At 46.0% G+C, this 22,512-nt stretch overlaps 1 protein-coding gene across 1 annotated transcript in view; it reads left to right on the top strand.

Annotated features, from left to right (window-relative positions):
* Positions 1-10,752, top strand: part of Svep1 (sushi, von Willebrand factor type A, EGF and pentraxin domain containing 1) — a 148,890-nt gene extending 138,138 nt beyond the window's left edge. Inside the window, 6 exon segments of the mRNA XM_050163983.1 lie at positions 73-249; positions 4,228-4,398; positions 5,299-5,394; positions 7,500-7,595; positions 9,140-9,233; positions 10,377-10,752. Of these exon segments, the coding sequence (XP_050019940.1) occupies positions 73-249; positions 4,228-4,398; positions 5,299-5,394; positions 7,500-7,595; positions 9,140-9,233; positions 10,377-10,398 (656 nt within the window). The 3' untranslated portion in view covers positions 10,399-10,752.
* The last annotated feature ends 11,760 nt before the right edge of the window (positions 10,753-22,512 follow it).

Genomic DNA, 22,512 nt, shown 5'->3' on the forward strand with positions numbered 1-22,512 from the left:
ACTCTGTCTTTAAAGAGATGAGCTAGGAAAAGAAAAGACATCTCAGTAAGCACCTGCCCTGCCTTTTCACAGCAAACCCGTGCCCTGTCCCTTTTGTGATCCCCGAGAATGCTCTGCTTTCTGAGAGAGAGTTTCACGTGGGCCAGAACGTGTCTGTCAAGTGCAGGGAAGGCTTCCTGCTCAGAGGCAACGGCATCATCACCTGCAACCCCGATGAGACGTGGACACAGACCAACGCCAAGTGCGAAAGTGAGTGGATGGGCAGAGCCCCGTGGAGGCCCGCTAGTGTGGAAGGGTCCTCCATTTCTCAGATTTTCTTAACGTATATTTTATTTACTATTAGTGTGGAGAGGGGAGAAGAGGGAGGAAGGAGAGAGGGAAGCGAGGAGAAAGAAGGGAGGTGTAACTTAAAGCATACATGTAGAAAGGAGGTCAGAGGACAGTCAGGGCCAAAGGATCCAGTTCTGATTGCCATACATGCTTCACAAGTACTTTTGCCTGCTGAGCCAGGTTCCTGGCCATGTGAAGTCAGGGGAGGGGGTTGTTTCTGTTTTTAATTAATACTTGATTCTGTTTTCATTACAGCAATGTTTTTTTAATTTTATTTTTATGTATATGAGTGGTTTGCATATGTGTGGGCATCATGTGTGTCTTTGGTGCCTAAGAAGACATATTGGGTCCCCTGCAGTTGAAGTTATAGATAACTGTGAGTCGCCACAGTTGTTGGAACCAGAACCTGGGTCTGCAGGAACAGTAAATGTGCATATGTCAGCACCCTCTATTTAGCCCTGTGAAGTCACTGATTGGTTCATAGTTATCTAACTCTGCACTCTCTTAGTTAACTTCTGCATTGATTCTTAAAAATGACAAAAATATGGTTTGAATACTGAACACTTTTTTTTTAAATGAGTTTTCCAGACCAAATTAAAACCTTCCTGGTTAGGAGAATTAGGATTCACTGAGTCGATGTGTCAAATGTGCTCCTCCGAGAACAAGCGTGACCCTAAGTTTAAAACACAGATTTCCCCCGACATCACCGGCGTCTTCACGTTATCCTTTAATGGGCTGCAAGTGCTTTATGCAAACAAAAATCACCTGAGCCGGTTCTCAACCATGAGCCTGTGTCAGTAGAACTTCAGAAGCTCTCTAGAACACTGATTCTGTGAGGCCAGATAACCTCAGTTTCTCACAGTTCCTGGGTGTCCCCTACAGAGGTTGTTAACGGTATCAATAGGAAATGTCTTGTATGCCAGGCTAGTGGCATATTTTGAGAAGTGCTAGGAACTTTAGGAGGTGAGACCCAGCTGGAGGAAATAGGTCCCTGGGGCAGGACCTTGTTCCCCCGGCCCCTGGCTCTCTCACTCTCAACTGCTGTGAGGTGAAGAATCACCATGGCCACAGGGTTCTGTAGTCACAGGGTTCTGTCCAAGCACAGGGGCCCACCGACCGTGGGCTGAACCATATGGAACCACGAGCCTAGATAAGCCTTTCATATCTTAGGCCATTCCTGGCAGGGATTTTGTTCACAGTGATGAGTAGGCAGAGGGATACTGCTGTCCACGAGCCGTAACTTGACAACTGCTGGCCCAGCACCATGTTAATCCATCCAGGTTACAACGCTGCCTTCTGCAGGCTAACTGTGACTATCTCCTGGGATCTCTTACTCCCCGTTTCCACTTTAAACATCTCCCCGTCCAACATCCTTGTCTTGTCTCCCTTGTTGCCCAAGCTACTCTGCCAACAGCACCCAATGAAAATGTCCACTGGGTTTAACCACATGCAAGGTACGAGGCTACATAACATAAGAATATCTTGCGTGAGATGTAGTCCATCTTCAAGACGTCATACCAAAAGTTTCTCAAGTATGCAGCAGGTGGAGATGAGAAGCAAAGGTGGCGTGGCGGCCATCATGTGGCTCAGCTTTGCTGGGTCTTTGACAAACAGCTGTCCTGCGTTTATGACGTCTGCCATCCCCATCAGATATGGCCCTGCCACGTGCGCATGAAGACCAGGCTGGAGTTCTAGCCTCAGAAATTCTGACTCTGAACTTACAATAATGCCTTAGCATCCTTTAATCTTAGGGTCCTCATTTGATAATAGTAACACTACTGCTCATCTCGTGGGTTTGCATCAGCGGTTTCTCTGGATGGGAAGAGGTACCCAGTCACTCGACTCCCAACTCCCAGAATTTTTAGCTAGTTGCCAGCCGACTGCAGCATTAGACTTTAAAAAAAAAAAAAAGCCAGAAAATTCCACACTATATTTTTAGCTAGGATTTAGTTCCCAGACACTTACGAAATCTACCCCTAATGAATGGGAAAGAAGTAACTGAGCATACATTGGATTTCTCTTTGACCCTCTGGTCCAGTTTAAAGCCACCTGCCTGAAGGGAATGAGGCCAAGTGGCCTCATTCTGCCCACACATCTTCACCTTGGTTCTTGGCTCCCTGATGCTTGCCATTCAGACCACTGGAAGTAAGAGCCGGAAGAGACGTGTGTTTGTTACAAATGTGCCTTCTGTGCATGCCGGATGACGTTCGGTATTCTAGCGTGGACCACGAGTTGCCCTGGAGAGCAGACGGTTCCCTGATTGTTAATCCTCCAGCCTCTTTCATGTTTTCTATCAGCCAGGAAGTCTTTGGATTAAAACCACACATCCTTCCCCCTCCTGACTACCTGCTTCTCATATTAATCCCGACAGACCAGAGATTAGAATTTAATGCACATGAGAATCACCCAGGGCAGGTATGTAAAATGCAGCTTCCCAAGGCAGAAACTTCCAGAAATGTGTATTTAAAACCCCAGATGATTCCCAGGTAGGTGCTTTGATTATCAAACGGCTATAAGCCAGCCATCGGTTCCCTGTGATCTTTCTATAGGCCGTTGTCCCAGTTAGAAACCTTCCCTATGGTCCATATCTGGACAGCTCTAACGTGGTTATATTTGTCTCGATGTTTTTATGGCATGCCATCTATTCTTATGGCACAGCTCACAGGAGGCTCATTGTACCATGTGTCTGCCCTTCCCTACTTATCTGAACAGTGTGGCATTTATTTCTTCCCGGTCTCTGATTTCTCATAAGCATTTCATCTAGCCCAGAAGGAAAAGAAAATATAGAAACATCACACAGATGTCCTATTTCCTCTACTAAATCTTAACAATAGTATGGTAACAAAATGGCCTTTTGTAAGCGGGTCATCTGGTCTGAACACCTGTTAGGTTTACACAAACTAGGAACATGGTAGAATACTGAGTTCAGCCCAGGCCTCAGCGCACACCAGAAGGATCTTGAGACCGCTTATAAAAATCTTCAAAGTGAAAACAGCTGTCCCAATCCTGATTTAAATATACAGCACGTGTACTCTTGAAGAAAGGATGGTTACTCAGTCTAACACAGATGCCCAGAGACACTTTGCAGTCTCAAGAAGGGGTCTTGAATTTCATGGAACTCAGCCACAGGCTGCTGTTGGCATGCATTCATTCTCTAAATACACAGCGAGCTCTGGTAGGGTTGTTACTCTAGACAGTAACAGAACATTTCATAATAGTAACAAACATTTCATGATTGTTCCTCCGAAATGGTGGCTACCATGCCCCTTTCGTCCCTGTGTTCACTGGGAAGTATTCTGTCTCCACCTTCTCTGGCAGCCGCCTCGTTGGCAAGGTCTGAGAGCCCCTCCTTGTTCCCTGCCTCGTGTCTTCCTTGGGTTCCAAACAGCTCAGCCTGGATATTTGAATCACGGGACTAAGACCGTGTGGTATTATGATCTAATTCGACTAAAACGGCAGATTATTCTTTCGGTTCCTAGTATTCTAGACATTATGTAGGTGAAAGAATTTCATCTATGTATTTTTTAATTTATTTATTTCTTTATTAATTAAAGATTTCTGTCTCTTCCCCACCGCCGCCTCCCCTTTCCCTCCCCCTCCCCCAATCAAGTCCCCCTCCCTCGTCAGCCCAAAGAGCAATCAGGGTTCCCTGCCCTGTGGGAAGTCCAAGGACCACCCACCTCCATCCAGGTCTAGTAAGGTGGGCATCCAAACTGCCTAGGCTCCCACAAAACCAATAGGTGCAGTAGGATCAAAAACCCATTGCCATTGTTCTTGGGGTCTCAGTCATCTATGTATTTTATCTATGATCCTTAAACTGATGTCAGTCTCCATGGTAAGGTTGTGCTCAGTCTTGGCTAGCTGGACAGGCTCAATTGTTATTTGTTCTTCCTATAGAAATTTCGTGTGGTCCTCCACCTCGTGTAGAAAATGCCATTGCTCGAGGTGTCCATTACCAGTATGGGGACATGATCACCTACTCCTGTTACAGTGGGTACATGCTAGAAGGTTCCCTGAGGAGCGTCTGCCTAGAAAATGGAACATGGACACCGTCTCCTGTTTGCAGAGGTAAGAGAATATTTGATCATTCCCAAGTGAGGCTGCAGGGATGGGTACACGGAGGTCAACATGACCAACCATCAGTGTGTGGCTTGGCCTTAAATCGGGCTTAACAGCAGCATCATTTTCCAGAACTAATTTACATTTTTGAAAGCCTGCTTGTTTCTTCACAATGGAAACAGGTAACAAGGTCTCCCAAGCACACGCCTCTAAAGGTGCTGCTTTCCTAACAACAACCGAATGGTTTGGGAAACCACAGCTGTGTCATTTGTTGTAAAAGCATTCATTGAAAATCGAGAACTGTGCTACTGAACGGACAGTCTAAAGTGGTCAGACTCAGAGAGCTGCGGAGTGCAGTGTGATTCAGGCCCCGAGGGAAGAGGCAGATAGACATTAGTCAGAGAATATAAAGTTTCAGTTAGTTAAGGTGAGCATGTTCTGAAGATCTGATGCATTTCCTCTGCAGTTAACAGTATTGTGTTGTAGTTTTGCAACTGGAAGGGAGGGATAAAAGGGGGGAGGGAGGGAGGGAGGGAGGGAGGGAGGGAGGGAGAGAGGGAGGGAGGGAGGGAGAGAAAAGGGGGAGAAAGAACTGGTAATTATGTGTGCTAGCAAATAAATGGTAATAATTAGCTCGACTATGCCTGATTTTATAATACACACATAAAACAGGCTATCAAGTTCTGAGTTGTCAATACAGTTCGCATTTGTCTATTTCGCCTCCATAAAGATGAGGCTGAGTGTCAGGGTAAGAGCCAGCAGCACGTGCCCCTCCTCATGTGCTGGAACTCTTCCTCGGTGTTTCATGTCTCCTCTCTAAAGCCTGCATCACTGAGGAACTGTGAACTAGAAATTCTGCACTCTAGTATCAACTCCCTGGAATTAGGAATCACCTTGTTTTCTTTCCAGCTGTCTGTCGGTTCCCATGCCAGAATGGAGGTGTCTGCCAACGTCCAAATGCTTGCTCCTGCCCGGACGGCTGGATGGGGCGTCTCTGTGAAGAGCGTGAGTCTGTCTCAGAATGTTCCTTTGCACCCCATCCTTTGCCGAGACACTGCTGGCTTATGGGAGGTTCTGGGAATGCCTTCGCTGTCTCACAGAGTTGGTCGCCTCAAATCCTTGCTGCAGACCCGAGTGTGCAGGGCAACTCTCAGGGACCACTAGGCTGCAGAAGATCTAGCTACAGTATCTCTGACTTGGAGTTTGCAGTTGCCTCATCCAAAGCCTCACGTGCCTCCTGGCGCTGGCACCAGTATTGTTAGGGGAGGGGCTTGTGACCACTGCCTCGGCGCTGGCTCTCTTCCCTTACCTCAGTTCAGTGACAACCAACCCAGCCTTTGCTACAGTTGGAAGGATTGCAGCATCACAGAGCAATGTGCCTTCCAGGGGACTCATGAGACCACCGTGGCTCTTGGTTATCAGAGAATCACTCCTAATTAACAAAAATAGGGGAAATTGGAAGTCCTAGTCTATATAATACTTAACAAATTAATAGGATTTTTATTCTTACTTAACCTATGCTTAGTTTATTGAGGGTATAAAAATAACTCCTTTGATTTTTTTAATTTTATTATTTGTGTACATGCATTGCAAAGAGCATATGTGGAGGTCAGAGGTCAACCCTGAGGAGGTGGTTCTCTACTTCCACCAGTGGGCCTGGGGAGGGGGGTCAAAATGAGGTCATCAGGTTTGCCAGACAAGTGCTTTTACCTGCTGGGCCATCTGAGTGGCCCTCAATAAGTTGTTGTTTCAAATGATTTTTAATGTCTAAAGTTTACTCTTTTTACTATGTATTGTTATTATTGGTATTATTATTATTATTGATATTGTTATTATTATTATGGTTTTGGTTTTAGTTTTTCAAGACAGGGTTTCTCCTGTCTATCCTGGAACTAGCTCTTGTAGACCAGGCTGGCCTCGAACTCACAGAGATCCGCCTGCCTCTGCCTCCCGAGAGCTGGGATTAAAGGCGTGCGCCACCACCGCCCGGCTGCAAGTTTGCTCTTTTCTATGTCCTCATGTGTAAGGATAAAACAGCTTTCTGTATGGATAGGCCATGCTGAGTCATTGCTGTGACAGAAGTCAAATTAGACCAGTTGGGGCCTTTGTCCCCCTCCACATAAGGCCAACTCTAAAATTTACTCAGTGTGACTTTTTCAGCTGTTTTTTAAGGAAAATAAATGATGGCTGTTATCAATTAATCAAATCAAGTGTTTTCACAAGGATAAGGAAAAAAATGTCATGGTTTTTTTCCCTTCCGTCTTCATTCCTTTTCATATGGGGCTGGCTCCCAGGCTTCAATGCCATAATACTAAGGGTTCAAAGATACTGGGGTACTCCAGCCATAAGCCAGGATTAGCTAGTCTAGCTGGCTGAGCATATGCCTGCCCTTAGTCATAAGGGGAGGGGGGTATCACAGACTTTAGTTTGCAGAGAAGCCAGATTGCAGAGGCTTTAAGATACAGACTGGTTCGGTTGAGCAGAAATGAGACCCGAGAGTCTGTGCTTCTAACCATCTCCTAGTTCATGCAAGGCAATGATCTCACATACATGAAATGTCCTCTGCCTCTTCTGGAGAGGTGATTGCTATGGAAGGTAATGCCTGGCCCTGTAACCGCCAGGCCTCAGTTCCTAGGAAGTAAAGAGTGAGCTGTCGATTACTGCTGAACTATTACAGACAAGAGACGACGGGACACCCCAGCCTCCTCCCAGTCTCGCGTGTAGTTCAAGAAGAAAGCCTGAGGCAGCCGAATCCTCTCACCGTGCTTTAGACAATTCTCAGAAGAAATCTGAAATGATGATAAATGGGGTTTGTTCTGCTGGTGTTGCAGAGACCGAAAGCAAAGTGCTGAGCAAACAGCCGGGACAGCGCCCTCAAGGAAAGAGTGCTTTTGGCCTCCCTGGTTACACCTGCGTAAGGCTCAGACTTCCTCCCGGCTGTGCTTTCCTGGCAGTGGTCATTAGTAAGCCAAGTGCATACGGAAAGCTCTCAGTGAACCATGAGAAGTTTCTCCTCCAGCAAAACAGATTTTGAACATCTAAGCAGATCTGAACACGGGTGCTGTGATCAAATCCTTTGTCAACGCATTTTTATCTGTTTTGGTTTTTAGCAATATGCATACTTCCCTGTCTGAACGGCGGGCGCTGTGTGGCTCCTTATCAGTGTGACTGCCCGGCAGGCTGGACTGGGTCCCGCTGTCATATAGGTAGGCTTTCTTCCATGGTTTCTTCTCTTAGTGGTTTGGTTTCATGAAACCACAGGAGACACCAATGGACTGAACTCGGACTGAAACAACAGAAGGGTACCAGCAAACATGCAGGCAAACCACCCATATACTTAAAAGGCTTTAGGGTTTTTTAAGAAAATGTGATTTTGGCAGCAGCAAGGAATCAGCTGGGAAGTTATAAGTACACTCCACACAAGAAGTGGCAAACTCTAGAGATGTTAAAATAAAAAGTGGCGGCTGTGTGAGAAGCTGGAAAGGCAGAATCAATGCTACTTGATACTGATGTGGTTGGTGGGGGGGAGGAGGGATGATTCTGCTCTTTCCAGTTCGGCCTCGGGGATTGAAACCAATGCCATTTACTGAGCCCAGGGAAACAGCTTGGTGTCTAGGCAAGGAGTGGAACTAGAGGAGTCTGGGACACACAAGGACAGCGGTCTGAACGGCAGACTCATGATAGTGTGGGTTCCCAGCAGACACATCTAGATTGAAGACAGATTTGTATGTCGTCAATAAAAGGGGGGAAGAAACGGTGCTGTACAGAACACACTGGGTATGGGGGGGGAGGGCGGTGTCCCATGGGCACGAGAAGGAAGGAGGAAGTGGTTCCCGCTAACGATGTCTCCAGATAGGGACTACCAAGCAGCGTGCTCCTGAGAGTCACAGTTTCTCAGCTCAGCAAACAGAAAAGTGCTGGGTCTTGGGCTGAGATGCTCGGGTTTTATTTTTTGCCAGGCTTTGTTCTGTTTAGCTCATCCTTTTTTATCTCCCCTCCTCCTGATTAAATTGCAAGTGAGTGTGCCCTGCTGACCCTCTCTTACTCACACTTAGCAAGAGGATCCTGCAAGGGGAACGCCTCCTGTTTATTTCTCTTCTCCCTTCTCCTCTTCACCCCTGGGACTTGTGCCTGGTACCCACTCGGCAGACAGTTCACTGTATTTTATGAAGGACCAGGTTTTTTTTTAATCTGGCTCACTGTGCGAAAGTAAAACTCAAGTCAGATCTCCACTGGCGGTTCCTGTATGGACTCACCTTCCCTTGTGACAGGTTTACCTGGTAGGCAATGTACTTCTATCAGTGTTTAGACTCCATGGTGTTTTAAGGAGCAGACTTGTGCACATGAGGAGTTTGTGGGCTTGTGGAAAAGACACCCATGAAGTCGATCTTTGGGTGCTCTCTAAGGTCTCATCTGTGACTAATTTTAATTTTAACCCTAATTAAGGTTCTCTAATTCTAATTATGCTGGTTTGTTTGTTGGTTGGTTGGTTGTTTTATTTAAAAGAGCATGAGATGTGTCTCCTGGCCAAGCACAAAGGGCTCTTGGGCACCTGTTTTATGTGTCTGAGTGTTTTGTGTGCACATATGTCTGTGTATCTCTTTCAGGCATACAGATGTAAGGTGTGCGAGGGATAGCCAGGGATAGCTCAGTGGGAAGAAAGGGCAGCTCCTACCCATGAGCCTCTGTGGCATCTTTAGAATGTCTAAGTATTGACTAAGTGAATCCATGCATTTTTTTTTTATCATAGCTACTTGCCAGTCTCCCTGCTTAAATGGCGGAAAATGCGTAAGACCAAACCGGTGCCATTGTCTCTCAGCCTGGACAGGACACGACTGCTCCAGGTAAGACAGCCCAGAGCAAGTGCTGAGCTATAATCCCTGGACTGTATTTCAGGGCCGACCGTAGTTCAAGAGCCAGAAGGTATCTCCAGTTGTAGTGTAGACTTGGTTAATCACGAGATTTCGAGGTATTCTCTCTAAACCGTTACTAAATCCAAAGCGAGAAAAGATTAAGTTGGGATAGATGAAGAAAACGAGATCTCAAAAGTCAGCGGTATTGGGCTCCCTTCAGCGGCACATACACTAAAACTGGAGCCATAGGGAGGCTGATGTGGCCCCTGTGTAAAGGGATGGATTTGGAACTTGGGATCCTCCTGCCTCAACCTCCCAAGGCCTGGGGCAGACTTCCATGATTAAAGAAAACAATTCAGGGCTGGTGAGGTGGCTCAGCAGGTGGAGGTGATTTCAGTGAAGCCTGAAAACCTGAGTTTGATTCCTGTGACCATGCGGTGGGGGAAGAGTATTCGGTTCTCCAGGCATGAGCTGTGACACAGGCACACGCACGCACACACGCGTGCGCACACACACACATATGCACAATCACATACGTATTTAAAAACAGTAAAAATATACACAAATGATAAAAATAATATTCTTAAACGTAAAATGTAGAATAAATAATAAATTTAACATATTTTTATTGGAAATGTCCTAGCAAAGTAGGGTATAATGGTGCACACCTTTAATCCCAGCATTCCAGAGGCAGAGACAGGAGGATCTCTGTGAGTTCCAAGTCAGTCTGGTCTATAAAGCAAGTTCCAGGCCAGCCAGGACTACATAGTGAAACCCTGTCTAAAAAAAAAAAATAATACAAAGAGAGGGATGGGGGGAAGAGAGGGGAGGGAGAAAGAGAGAGAGAGAGAGAGAGAGAGAGAGAGAGAGAGAGAGAGAGAGAGCCCCAGCCGATGTTTGAGCTTTTTGTCTACAATAACACTATTAAAGTTGATAAAAATGTTTCCTAAACTTTAATTTTTCCATGCCCCTTCCTTCTCCCGAGGAATGAACCTCATCCTTCACAAGTATTTTTACAGATATGCCTACTGGGCTAAAGTTTACTGTCCCCTCTCCATGAACATCCAGAATTCCTCCCTACCTCAACTTCATCTCTCCTCTTGAGCCATTGGTTTTGTTGTCTTCTTTCTTCAGGAGAAGGAGAAGTGGGTTTTAACACACGCCGCCCCCACCGCCTCTCCGGAAGCAGGGTCATCTCCTCCTGGTAGCTCCTGGAACCCACAGCAAGGAAGGCCAACACGGTGCTTGGGCTTGTGTGTTTTCCAAGCCTGAGGTGGACTTTTTAATTTTGCCATCTATTCTGTTACTCTTCGTGACGTCCTTTCTTACGTGTCTCCATTGTCCCAATACGCTTGCGTTTTCCATATGGAAGTCACATTAAACAGATGCTGCTCCACCCTCACCAGATGTACATACTCTGCCGCCTGCTGAGAAAGTCCCTGGAACACGTTTTTATTCAACTACTTAAAGATAGACTTTCCATTAAAATATATTTTGCTACTAAATAAGACTTTGCTGGGTAGTAGTGTTTCTCTGAGGTGGCTGGGGAAAAAAAGAGGACTCGTGAACGCCCTTCTAGTCCTCTGGCGTAGCACAAGATCGCAAGAAGTGCGTGCGTTAAACAGTTACTAAAGGAGGCCCCCTCCTTTAGTTCTGTCTTGTTTAAAGGTGTGGCTGCAAAGGTTTCTTTCTTCATTAAGAGGGCAACTGTAGCACCCAGTGCCCTCTGCAAAAGCCTGTCCTGGTGGTGAGGGTGAACCTGGGGGATCCTTTTCCACATTGGGAAGTTGGTTAGACCCCACTTTAGTGGTGAGGGGTGGAATGATTGTGATTTATGAGTGAGTGGACTCTGGAAAAGTTCTCAGGGGTGGCTCCTGAGTCTCCTGGAAAGAAGGGGAGAAAAAGGGAGGGAGGGAGGGAGGGAGGGAGGGAGGGAAGGGAAAAGAATCACCGATGGCTAGGAGACAGTGAAGCTGCCTGCGGTTTCCATGACTTCATCTACTCCCATTATTACACCTATTTCAGACTTCCCAGACCTCAGGAAATGAAGCCAAACCCTAGATCTTGTTTTAATATAGGAAATACATAATCATATTGGCTCCATTATCTGGGAGAACTTCTCCCACAAGGCACGGGGTACGCTGTGGCATGGCAGATGCAGGAAAAGAGACAAGGATCTTGCTGTTCCTAGGGTCTCTTAGCCATTGCCTCATTCTCCTGACATCCGCCCACTTCCCATTCTGGTAGCCTGTGGGCCGCTTGTCATTCAGTTTGTCTACAGTCTGTTGGTTTCCATCCAGTGTTCATCTTTCTCCTTTATAATCATAAAAATACAAAATAAAGTTTAAAATCTATGATTAACAAGAAGAAAAGTGGTACCAGCGAGAAAGCCATTGATAATAATACTTGGTTCTCAAAGTACCTACTGATGAAACGCACAGTGTGGCTTCTGTTACTCTGAATAGATTTAAGAGTTTAGAATTTGAAGCTGGAGAGGTGGCTCAGTGGTTAAGAGCACTGTCTGCTCTTCCAGAGGTCCTGAGTTCAATTCCCAGCAACCACATGACAGCTCACAACCATCTGTAATGAGATCTGGTGCCCTCTTCTGGCCTGCAGGCATACATGGAGGCTGAACAGTTTATGATTAATGACCTCTGTGTGTTTCTTTGGGACTGAATGGCTGTGGGACCAGGTGGGACAGAAACCTCTGTCAAAATTCAGTTGCCTAAAATATGTAAGTACAAAGTACATGGAAATCTGCCAATTTTTGATGATAATTATTATTTTTTCTAAAAAAGGAGACTGGATAATTTTTACATCTTAATTCAATTTTTCCTTTTATGTCTGACTTATTTTCAATGAAGATATGTTACTTTTAGAATCAGATTGTTGAGGAAGGCCTGCAAATCCCAGCACTCAGCAGACTGAGGTGGGAGGATCCCAAGTTTGGGGTCACCCTATGCTAGATATCAAATGCCAAGTCAGCCTGGACTACATAATAAGTCTTATCTCAACATCAAAAACCAAAAGCAATATCACATTTATTTATGTTTTCCTCTTCATCGCAAGTGATGATCTCCAGAAAAACTAATTGAAATAAAATCCCCACATTAATATGTATGTACATAAAACTGGTTCATCACAGTCGTAGGCAGATACCATATCATTGTAAAACCTGCCTCTCTTTGGTTTTGTTTAAACACACCTTCAGAAACCCCTGGAGAAGAATTGCAATCACAATGACTATTGGTTTAATATGATGTGGGAAAGCCTAGCCTGGTGGTGCACAGCTGTGTGCAGAAGAGGAAATGGCCTGATGGTTCAACTACGGTATTTATAAACCAAGCATTAAAACCAACCTGGAGCTGCTATCCTGTGTACTATATATTCTCCAGGTAAAGGGTTCCACAAGAGGTAGATACTTCTGTATTCTCACATTCCCCAGCCATGGCCTACTGTAATTACTTTCTGGGCCTTCCCTAGCAACCAGCATGACAACGGGCCGTGGATGGTGGCTACTACAGTAGTCTCCTCCTGGATGCTTTAAGGCAGTGACAGCAACCTCTTCCTCTTTCCATTAATGTTAGATAAGCCAATTCGAGGAAACCTAGGCCCAGTGCCTGGGTTTGTGCAAAAACCGAATGAGAAGTCAGTCCTGACGAGACCATGAAAAGCAATGACCAACATCTCAAGGGCCACAGGGCTGCGGGGAAGCACAGTTACGTGTTCTCAGCTCCAAAGCCACTTAAAATGCACGCCTTTCAGGGCACGACACTTCTGAATGCTTCAGATTTTTGAAGAGTGAAGCCACAGCAAACAACTACCCCTGAAAAGAAGGCTGCTAGGTGTCTGGCCAGTTAGAACCCGACACTACTGGCCTCCCCTTATGAGGAGCAGTGGATCCTGCCCGCTCCTCGCCGAAACCTTTACCAAGTAAATTTTCTCATAAGCCCTAGGTCATCTAATTACACACCACTCCTTGGTCAGTCATTAAGATTTCTCCTTTGATCGTGTCCACTGGATCTCTGCTCTCCCAGCAGGGCTCAAGGGAGACTAAGGCTTCTTTAAGCTAAAGTACATCCTATCATGGACGGTAAGAGGGAGCCGAGTCAAACTAGAAAAACCTGACCCAGGAGACTGAGGCAAGAACCACAAAAAGGCTACCTGTAAGAACACCACATTCTCCAACTGATTCCTGTGGCTGTACGTCACGGTTAGAGGGGAGATACTCCAGAGTCTTTCCCGGCACACTTTAAAGTTGGAGTTCCGCTTTGTCTTTTAAAAAGCTTTTTTTTTTCCTGCACCATCATCTAAAGCTGCGAGGAGCTGAAGCTCCGTGGATGCCTGTCATCTTATAAGTAACCAAATAAATCTTAGTCTGTTTTCCTTGTTCCTGCCTCCTGCCCAGCCCTCCACGGCCGGTCTCGGCACATCCCAGGGAGCTCCTCTGTTCACTAAGAACTCAGAAGCAATGAGGAATCCTGCCCACATGACCCACACCCAACTCAAGGGCAGGCTCGCCCAGCCCATCCCAGCGCCCTTTCCAGGGACTGAACCTTAGCTTGGCCCTGACCTGGAGGTTTCAGCTTCGTGGAAGGTTTATTAGTATGGTAGTTTGTTATTAAGGCCTATGTGTGTGATGTTTGCAAAAGAAAATGTCCTAATCACAAGGCACCTCTGCTTTAGGAGAGAGTCCCACCAAACACCCGCAGGCTGTGATTAAAAGACAGCCCACGTGTTCCCGAAGTCATGACTGGGAAACAAAGAGGCACTCATGATGAATGGCTTCCGGTCTCTGACCATGATGGCCTCTCATCCGGAGGTATTTCTCTTACTGGTACCACCTCGCTCTACCCCCTGGTCCCACCTAGCTCAACCATCATGTCCCCATCCCTCACAACACCCTCCCTACATATGTTCTAATGTGGGTGTGTGCTTGTGTGTTTATGTACATGTGTATCCATGGACCTGTGAGGGTTAGAGGACAACCTTGGAAGTCACTGTCCTGTTTTTGAGACATGGTCCCTCACTGGCCTGAAACTCACCAAGTAGACTAGGCTGGCCCTTCAACAGGCCACAGGGACCCTCCTGTCTCAATTTTCCCCAGTACTGCGATTACAAGCACTCACAACCACGTCTGGCTTCTTTGGTGTGGGTTCTGAGGCATAAACTCAGATCCTTCAGCTTGCAAGGCTTAACTGGCTGAATTATCTCCCCAAGGACTGTTGACCTTGCTGTGTGTGTGTGTGTGTGTGTGTGTGTGTGTGTGTGTGTGTGTGTGTGATATTGAGATTCAGGAGAACCAATAAGTCTGATATTATCACTCTCACACATACACCACGAATCTATTTATTACTATTCAAACAAGTCCATGACCTTGGTGCTGACTCACTGCCCAGCTTGCTAACCAAACAGCCACCAAAATGTAGACCTAGACCCCAGAAACAGATGCCTATGGTACAGCCGTGATTTACCGCTATCTTACGAGAGTATCCTGCATGCTGGCATGGTTGCTGGGAAAACAGGGGTACGCGGGGACTGATGCCTTGCTCCGCACAGGCTGCCAAGATCGTCGAGCTGAAAAACCATCAGTAAGCAGGGGTGGACACAGGCAGGCACGCCCCGTATCTGAATCTGCCTCTCGTGTGCATCTTAAGAGCGCTATTCTATTTTGCTAACTCTGTAGTTCCACTGAAGGCAAAGCAGATGTTCACACATAGTCGGGCTTCTCCCCATCCAAGCGGCAGGACTGGTCTTCATGGTCTAGTCCCCCGAACTAGACCCCCCCCCCCCCCCAACTGTCTGACCGCAAGAACCTCTTCCAAAACGCAAATGCGCACTGGCTGAGAGGCAAAGCTAACTAGACTACAGGTGCTCCTCCTGCAGGCTGCTTGTTCATAGATTTCCACCATGTTAATACACCTCCTAAGATTTCAGGATCCAGAGCCACAAGTGGGGGTACGAAAGTGTGTGTAGGACACACGAGGGTGGAGGAACAGTTAGCTCTCTCCATTCCTGTCGCAACTCCTCACAGCAAACTCTCGCAGACAATTCTTTCTGGTTTCTCCCCTGGTTTCACAGTTGGATACATTTAAATTCAGCTATTTGACTTGTTTTGTTCCTGCTGCCTTCTCTTACATAGTATCTCCACACCCCTGATTTCCCGCTGACCAGTAAGAGTTGGCCCTCCAGTCGGGTCCAGAGCTGTCACTCACCTGACTCGCTCCCTGGAGAGGATCATTGCACCGTCTTCATTCCTTTATCCTTGGTAACACTCGGTGTCTAATAAACAATAAGCACCGAGGAAGAGAAATAAGACTTAGGGGAGAAATACGTCATACGATTTAGGGAAAAAGGTTCAGAGGAGTTTGTAGGAACATTACATCATAAAAAAAATGGAATAGTCTAGATGTTTTTATGTTTATATACATACAAACACAGCAGATATTTTTTAATGAAAGAAAGTATTACAGTTCCAGAGGGAGACTCCATAATAATGGGGAGAGGCATGGGAGAAGGAAGCCAGAGCAGGAAGCTAAGAAAACGCATCTTCCACTGTAAGGAGGAAGCCTAGAACAAATCGGAAGTAGTTACCCCCGGGAGTTACTTCCCCCAGCAAGGCTGTAGCCCCTCCCCAGAACCTGACTTTTCAATTCTTTTTTTACAACTTGTGTTTCCAGTGTCAAAGACAAAATAAACAGACCTAAAAGCTACAATTGTTGCTAGCTCCCCTACCGTGAAGGCTGGCTAAGTTCATCAGGTGCTAAGAGGAAGTGCGCATGGCCACACATGGAGGCAATACTGAGGCTTTGAAAATGGCTTAATCATGAAAATTGCTTTATCCAAAGAAACCTTCAGAAGCTTCAAGTCACTGTCTTGGGAGGCTTCCAGCGTTAGTGGCCACCTCGCTCTGGGGTTTTGCAGCCCAGCTCCCTCTCCCCACCCCCCAACTCTCACCCTGTCTAGGGTGCTTCTAGTTGGCTGTTTATTGCTGCGCTCAGGGCTTTTAACCTCACACATAAAGTTATGCTGCCTCTGCTGCCCATAAAAGCTCTCTATTCTCTTTTCTCCCCTAACCACCTAATTGTTCAATAGGAAGGTTTTGAATCCATGGATACACAAGCTCTGAAGGTACTTAGCAATAAATGTGTTGTGTCTTGAGACAACAGAGTGGCTGATTCACTCTGAGGCTCGGGTTACTTATTAGCATGCAAGCTCCCTGACCCCAACCATCTCATCCTTTGGACTTCCCGGCACTTCAAACACATCTCCATTAAAGCACAGCTCTCTTTGCAGGCTGGCTACTTTATGTGTCTGGGCATTTTTAATAGCTAGGTTTATTTCTTATTTATGGGTGCCGAGCTCTGGAACTCCACCGCCCACATCAATCCATACCTGGACTTCCCCAGCCCAGTGACTTGGACAAAGGGCTGTTCAAATGCCTCGCTCTCCTGCTGGCGTAATGGAAGCACTGATAGAATTAAGACAAGATACTACATACTACATACTACAGATACTCATTCTAAAGATGCAGATACATACTACAGATACTCACCCAGTCGGCTTCCCTCAATAAGAACCCTGAGGTCCATGGTCGCACTAATGGTTAGTGAGACTAGACTCTAAGCTCTCGTTTCCTAACTCGACACTGGACCCACCCAAGCGGGTTAAACTGAAGGCGCCTACACAGCAACCATCACAATATCTGCAGCTGAGACACACTCCCTTCCAAAGGAAAGCACAGCCACAGCCAGCCTAAGACTCTGGGGCCATGGTATTCCCAAACTTCTTTCAGGAATGAGGAAGGACCGATATTAGGAGGTGTGGCCTCTGTTGGGGTAGGTGTGGTCTTCTTGTTGGAGGAAGTGTGTCACTGTGGAGGTGGGTTCTCAGGTCTCATACATGCTCAAGCCACGCCCAGGGAGACAGACCACTTTCTGTTGCCTGTGAGTCAAGCTGTTGGACTCTCAGCTCCTTCTCCAGCACCATGTCTGCCTGCACGCCACCATGTCACACCACGGTGACAATGGACTAAACCTCTGAACTGTAAGCCACCACAATTACATGTTTTCCTTTATAAGAGTTGCCATGGACAAGGTATCACTTCACAGCAATAGAACACCGTCTAAGACATATGCTCTGAGATCTAGTGGCCAAAATATTTTTTTTCCTAACCTCCCTTCCTGGTTCTTTTGCTCCAATAACAACGATCCTCCTCACTTAGCTTTTCGGGCCTGTCTTCAACATTCAGGCCTAGGTAGTAGAAAATGTTGAGGACTAAGGAAACCTAAGCCAGAAGGACCCCCTCCACACACCCTCAGATTCCCAGATTAAAGTGTCTTGAGTCAACACGAATCTCAATCATACTTTTCAACAGAGTTAAGCCAATGAACGTGCTAAATTCATCCAGAAACTATTCTTCACAGTCAATATCTCTTAAAGGAGAACACGTCTCACAACAGAGAGGCATCGTGTAAGTGTATGACAACGTAATGATGTCATTAAATTATTGTTTACAAACTTAAATTCAGTAAAAACTGATCACATTGAACCTGCAGTGTCCGCCATGGTCTCGCTATGCTATCTGGCGTGTGAAAACTTACAAGCCCAGGTGAATTAATCCCCCCAGACTCCAGGGGTATTTTCTGCATCTAAGAAAGCCTTGGGAGACTTTTGTTTGGGAAGCTTCTTCTTAAACAACTGGACTGGAGAGACAGCTCAGCGGGTAAGAGCATTAGCTGCTCTTCCACAGGACATAGGTTCAATTCCCAGCACCCATGTGACAGCTCCCCACCATCTCTAACTATATTCCCAGGAGATCTGAAGCCCTCTGCTGGCCTCCACAGGCACCAGGCACACACTTGGTGCACAGACGTACATGCAGGCAAAACACTCATACACATAAAGAATAAAATAAATGAATGAATATAACTGCTGTTTCTAAGAAAGAAAAAAATAATAAGAGCAAAGGAAAGCAGTGTCACACGAGAGATCCCTGAATCTCTGAACTCGGAGGCGCCTTCCTACGCATCATTTTTTGTTCTTTTGGTTGGCTGGTTGGTTGGTTGATGTTTTGTATGAATCACTTCACACTGTGCACCGACTCGCTAAAGCCTTCACTGGTTTTCCTGAGAGCTGAGTAGAGAATATGAGAACAAGGTGAGAACAAGGAGCCGATTGAGAGCTGCTCACACACCCAGACTTCTCCACCCAGCACTGGCCTCAGTCACCACTCCAGGGTGAGTCACAGAAACACACAGCAGGCCTGCCTCTTTGGCGGCAACATCTGGACTCCACCCTCCACCGTCTTTGTCCTTCTGTTGCTGATAACATCATCCTTCTGCTTTCTCTCCTTGCTCCTGCTTCCGAGCCTCCGGGAAACGTGTCCTCCCGGCACCAGCTTCTGCAGGAAATCCGGACGCCTCAGACCGCTCCACAGTGCAAGGACCAGAAAGGGGCTTAGCTCAGTGCTGCGCATCTTTAAGGGCCAGGTCCTGTCTTCCGATCTAAGAATAAAGGCTCAGGTTGTGTGAGGGTTACCGGAGTGACAGCATCATTAGTGAGAGAGTGGAGAACTGAACCTCAGCCACTGCCTCGGCCCTTCCTTCCTCCAACTTCACGGCGCCTTCTGCGCCAATGTCCTCCCTCAGGTCAAAAAGTGCAGATAAATTATAACACCAGAAATACATCATCCACGACACAGTGCTGGAGTCTATAAAAGGGTAGGGGAACACACTGCAATTACTCTCAGAACAGTGGCTTTGAAGGTACTACGACGTGGTCAAAATATGCTTGTGTATGTCTGTGAGAGCAAGAAAGGGAGATGAGAAAATGGTTAAGTCAGTAAGTGCTTGCACCATGAAAATACGAGGTTCTGGGTTGGACCCCACAGAACCCATATTAAAAGCAAGGTCCCTCAGCACTGGGTAGGGGGCCAGAATTAGGAGGGTCCCTGGAGATCAATGGCGGGGCAGCCTGCTGAAGCAGGGAAAATAAATTGAATGATTGAGGAAAATACGAAATAACAAGCTTTGAGCTCCACACATGTGTGCACACTAAAGTGCACATACACATATATATGCGTGCGTGTGTATATATATATGTATATATATACACGCATGCATAAATATGCCACATGTGGTTACACATACACACACATACAACAAGAAAAGAAGATTAATAAGGAGAACATGATATGAATACCCCACAATGGGCATGGACCAAGCTTGCCTTTGGCATTCTCTCTCAGTCAGACAATAAGTTCCCACTCTCTGACAATATCTCCTCCAAGTTCCTTTCCTGACTAGATTTCTTTATTGTCTATTTTTTACATCAAAATTATACAGTATTGACTGGGGAATACTATGCATTTGCCATAGGGAGTGACTGGCTTCTCTCTTGGTCAAAAACATTTGGGAACACATGCACAGATACACACATGTACAGGAACAGACACACAATCCTATCAAGACTCAATAATTCTGTAAAGACATAAAATCGAAATTCAACAGACTTAAGTAATAGGGTGCAAAGGCCAAGCGCCTTCTGGTCAGCCACTGGACCCCTTGCTTTCTAAGCAATGTGGTCCTCCCTTCCCAGACTTCAGAGGGGATGCCCAGCATTACAGAGAAGCCAAGCCAGAACACTCCCTTCTCTCTGTTGACTGAGTTTTCTGTCCTACCAAGTCCCACAGCAGTTTAGCCCCAACAAAATCACACAGAGATCTACATTAACTATAAACTGATTGGCCTATTAGCTCAGGCTTCTTATTAACTCTTATAACTTATATTAGCCCATTATTCTTGTCTATGTTAACCACGTGGCTTGGTACCTTTTTTGGCGAGGCAGTCACATCTTGTTTGCTCTGTGGCTGGATTAGGACTTCAGACTAGGACTTCCTTCTTTCCAGAATTCTCTTATTCTCATTGACCGGCCTCTTCTTCCCGTCTGGTTGTCCCACCTATACTTCCTGCCTGGCTACTGGCCAATCGGCATTTATTTAAAATATAATTGACAGGGTCAGACCATTGTCCCACAGCATCTCTTCTATATTCCTTTAACATTGCTTTCTTTTTTTTTTTTTCTTTCTTTCTTTCTTTCTTTTTCAAAAGTTCTACCTCTCTCTGGCAATGAGCCCTAAGTATACAACATCTCTGGAATTCATGTTGAGGAATTATTTTCAGAACTTGTCTCCGCCTTTTTCTGTGAGATGCCCACGCCACTGTAGATACCTTGCACCAGTCAGACATGCTTAGGACATGCCTATCACTCCATAGTCTAGCATGATGGACATCAGCAAGAGCTCCTAGCAGCAGCACCCCTTCTCCTCCAAAGAAGACAAAAGACAGGTGGGCACAGACCAACATCCATCAGTAATTCGCTCGACCACGTGAAAGTGCTAACTATTATATGAAACTGCCTTTCATCTAAACCCCTGAAGATATCCAGACAGTGGACAGCATCACTGGAATCTACAGCCTAGCTGCTCAGGTCAAGTTAGGCTCGTCTTCCTACAGATTTCCTAACCCCCAGGATCTTTTGAAGCCTGGCAGGCCCTGAGCTAAACAACAGAAGACAAACAGTCCTGATGCCCTTGCCCTCGACGACCATAGAGGACTCTGAGGAGTGGCTCTAGGTAGCCAATCGAGTAAGTTCTCTGTAATTTTTTTAATCAATAACTCAAGTAAAAGTTTATCCTTCTCAAAGATCTCTGATGCAGTTTGACAACTGGTAGGTTTGGCCAGTTTAAAAGGACAACCTCGTCAAACAAATTTCAGCACAATTTCTTACCATGTTCTACATAAAGGGTGTTTTAAGACGTACAAACGCAAGTTACTAAGGTGTGGACCTGCAAGTTATAAAGGTCTGAGGGCAAACGCAAGTCATCAGATTTCTCTCTCACACTGCCGTTCATAGTCTTAACATTATCAATACCATGCTGATAAGCTATTGATCCCACTCTGGCACTACTCTACTGCAAGGTCAGGATTTCAAATTCTCTTCGGTCATTCTCTAGAGATCCTTTACATTGCATAAAACATCTGTCACAGTCATCCTGGTACAAATAGGCTGCTGTTTATAGAACGTATGTGTCTAAAACTTAGGTTTTTACAAACTCAAAAAATTCTTGTAAGTTCCAGGGAGCCGAATTGAAGGATTCATCTTAAACAGGTCAGACACACCCCTGTCAATTCCCTGGTCCTGAAAAAAAATTATTTTCTTCCTAAACTTAACTTTGTCCTCTGCTCTGCCAACACCCTGCCAGGTCCAAGGGATATCAGACAGTTCCACACCATAAATCCTGGACAGGAGTGAAGCAATCAGCTACCCCACGATGTGACCAGCACCCGGCGTGCGGTCTCAGGATGCAGGCTCTTTCTTGCTGTTCGTTACATTCATTATCAATATCACAAGAAAGATTTTGACACCCACATATAAGCAGGAAGCAGTCTTGAGAACCCACCAACCCAATCCCCTCAACCTGCCAAGCCTAACTCCCCACCTTTTTATTATAAGGAAAAGTCGGGAATGTTGCAATCTGCTGGCGAAGCCTGTCACCTGGGAGCCATGTCCCTTTGAGAGACAAGCCCCACCACACTTGATGTCTGCTTTTCTTTTTTTTTTTTTTTTTTCACACACTACACAAAAGGTGTAACTGACCAACAACCCACCATCTTGGCTCCTTGAGCCTGTGCCTGCAAATACAGCTCCTTCCTGCCCTGGCCTTGGGTCAGAGGACGCGATAGAGTTTTCTTTCCTGGGAGTAAAGGGATCACTGACAGTAACAAATTCCACAAAGAAGCCCATTTGAACCCTAAATTTCCTAAATTTTAAATCAACATTTCTTCTTTTAAAAGATTTTTAGATTATTTATAAAGCAATAAAAAAATAAATAAATAAAATTAATTAAATTAAAAGTTTCTAGCTTAAAAAAAAGATTTTTAGATTTATTCTTTGTATATGAGTTTTTTGCCCACATACCGAGGGTTAACAGCCAGAGGAACCTGGCTCCGCCCCCTGAGGATCTGACAGTGCTCTGCCTCCTGACTGCTTTGCCTGTCTCTTTAAAAAAATGAAACTCCACCTACTTCTCTCTCTTCTTCCTCTTCTCCCCCTCTCTGCATCTCTCTCAGTCTCTCCCTCTCCATTTCCTTTATCTCAATGAAACTCCTCACTCAAGCTTTGCCTGCATGATGTATTTGTCTCTGCCACGCTACTGCCATCCCCTAATTCCCCCCCCCCCCCCCCCCCCCCCCCCCCCCCCCCCCCC

This window comes from Alexandromys fortis, unplaced genomic scaffold, assembly GCF_014885135.2.
Source record: "Alexandromys fortis isolate MF-2015 unplaced genomic scaffold, M_Fortis_MF-2015_v1.1 scaffold_18, whole genome shotgun sequence".
In the NCBI taxonomy this organism is placed as follows: Eukaryota; Metazoa; Chordata; class Mammalia; order Rodentia; family Cricetidae; genus Alexandromys; species Alexandromys fortis.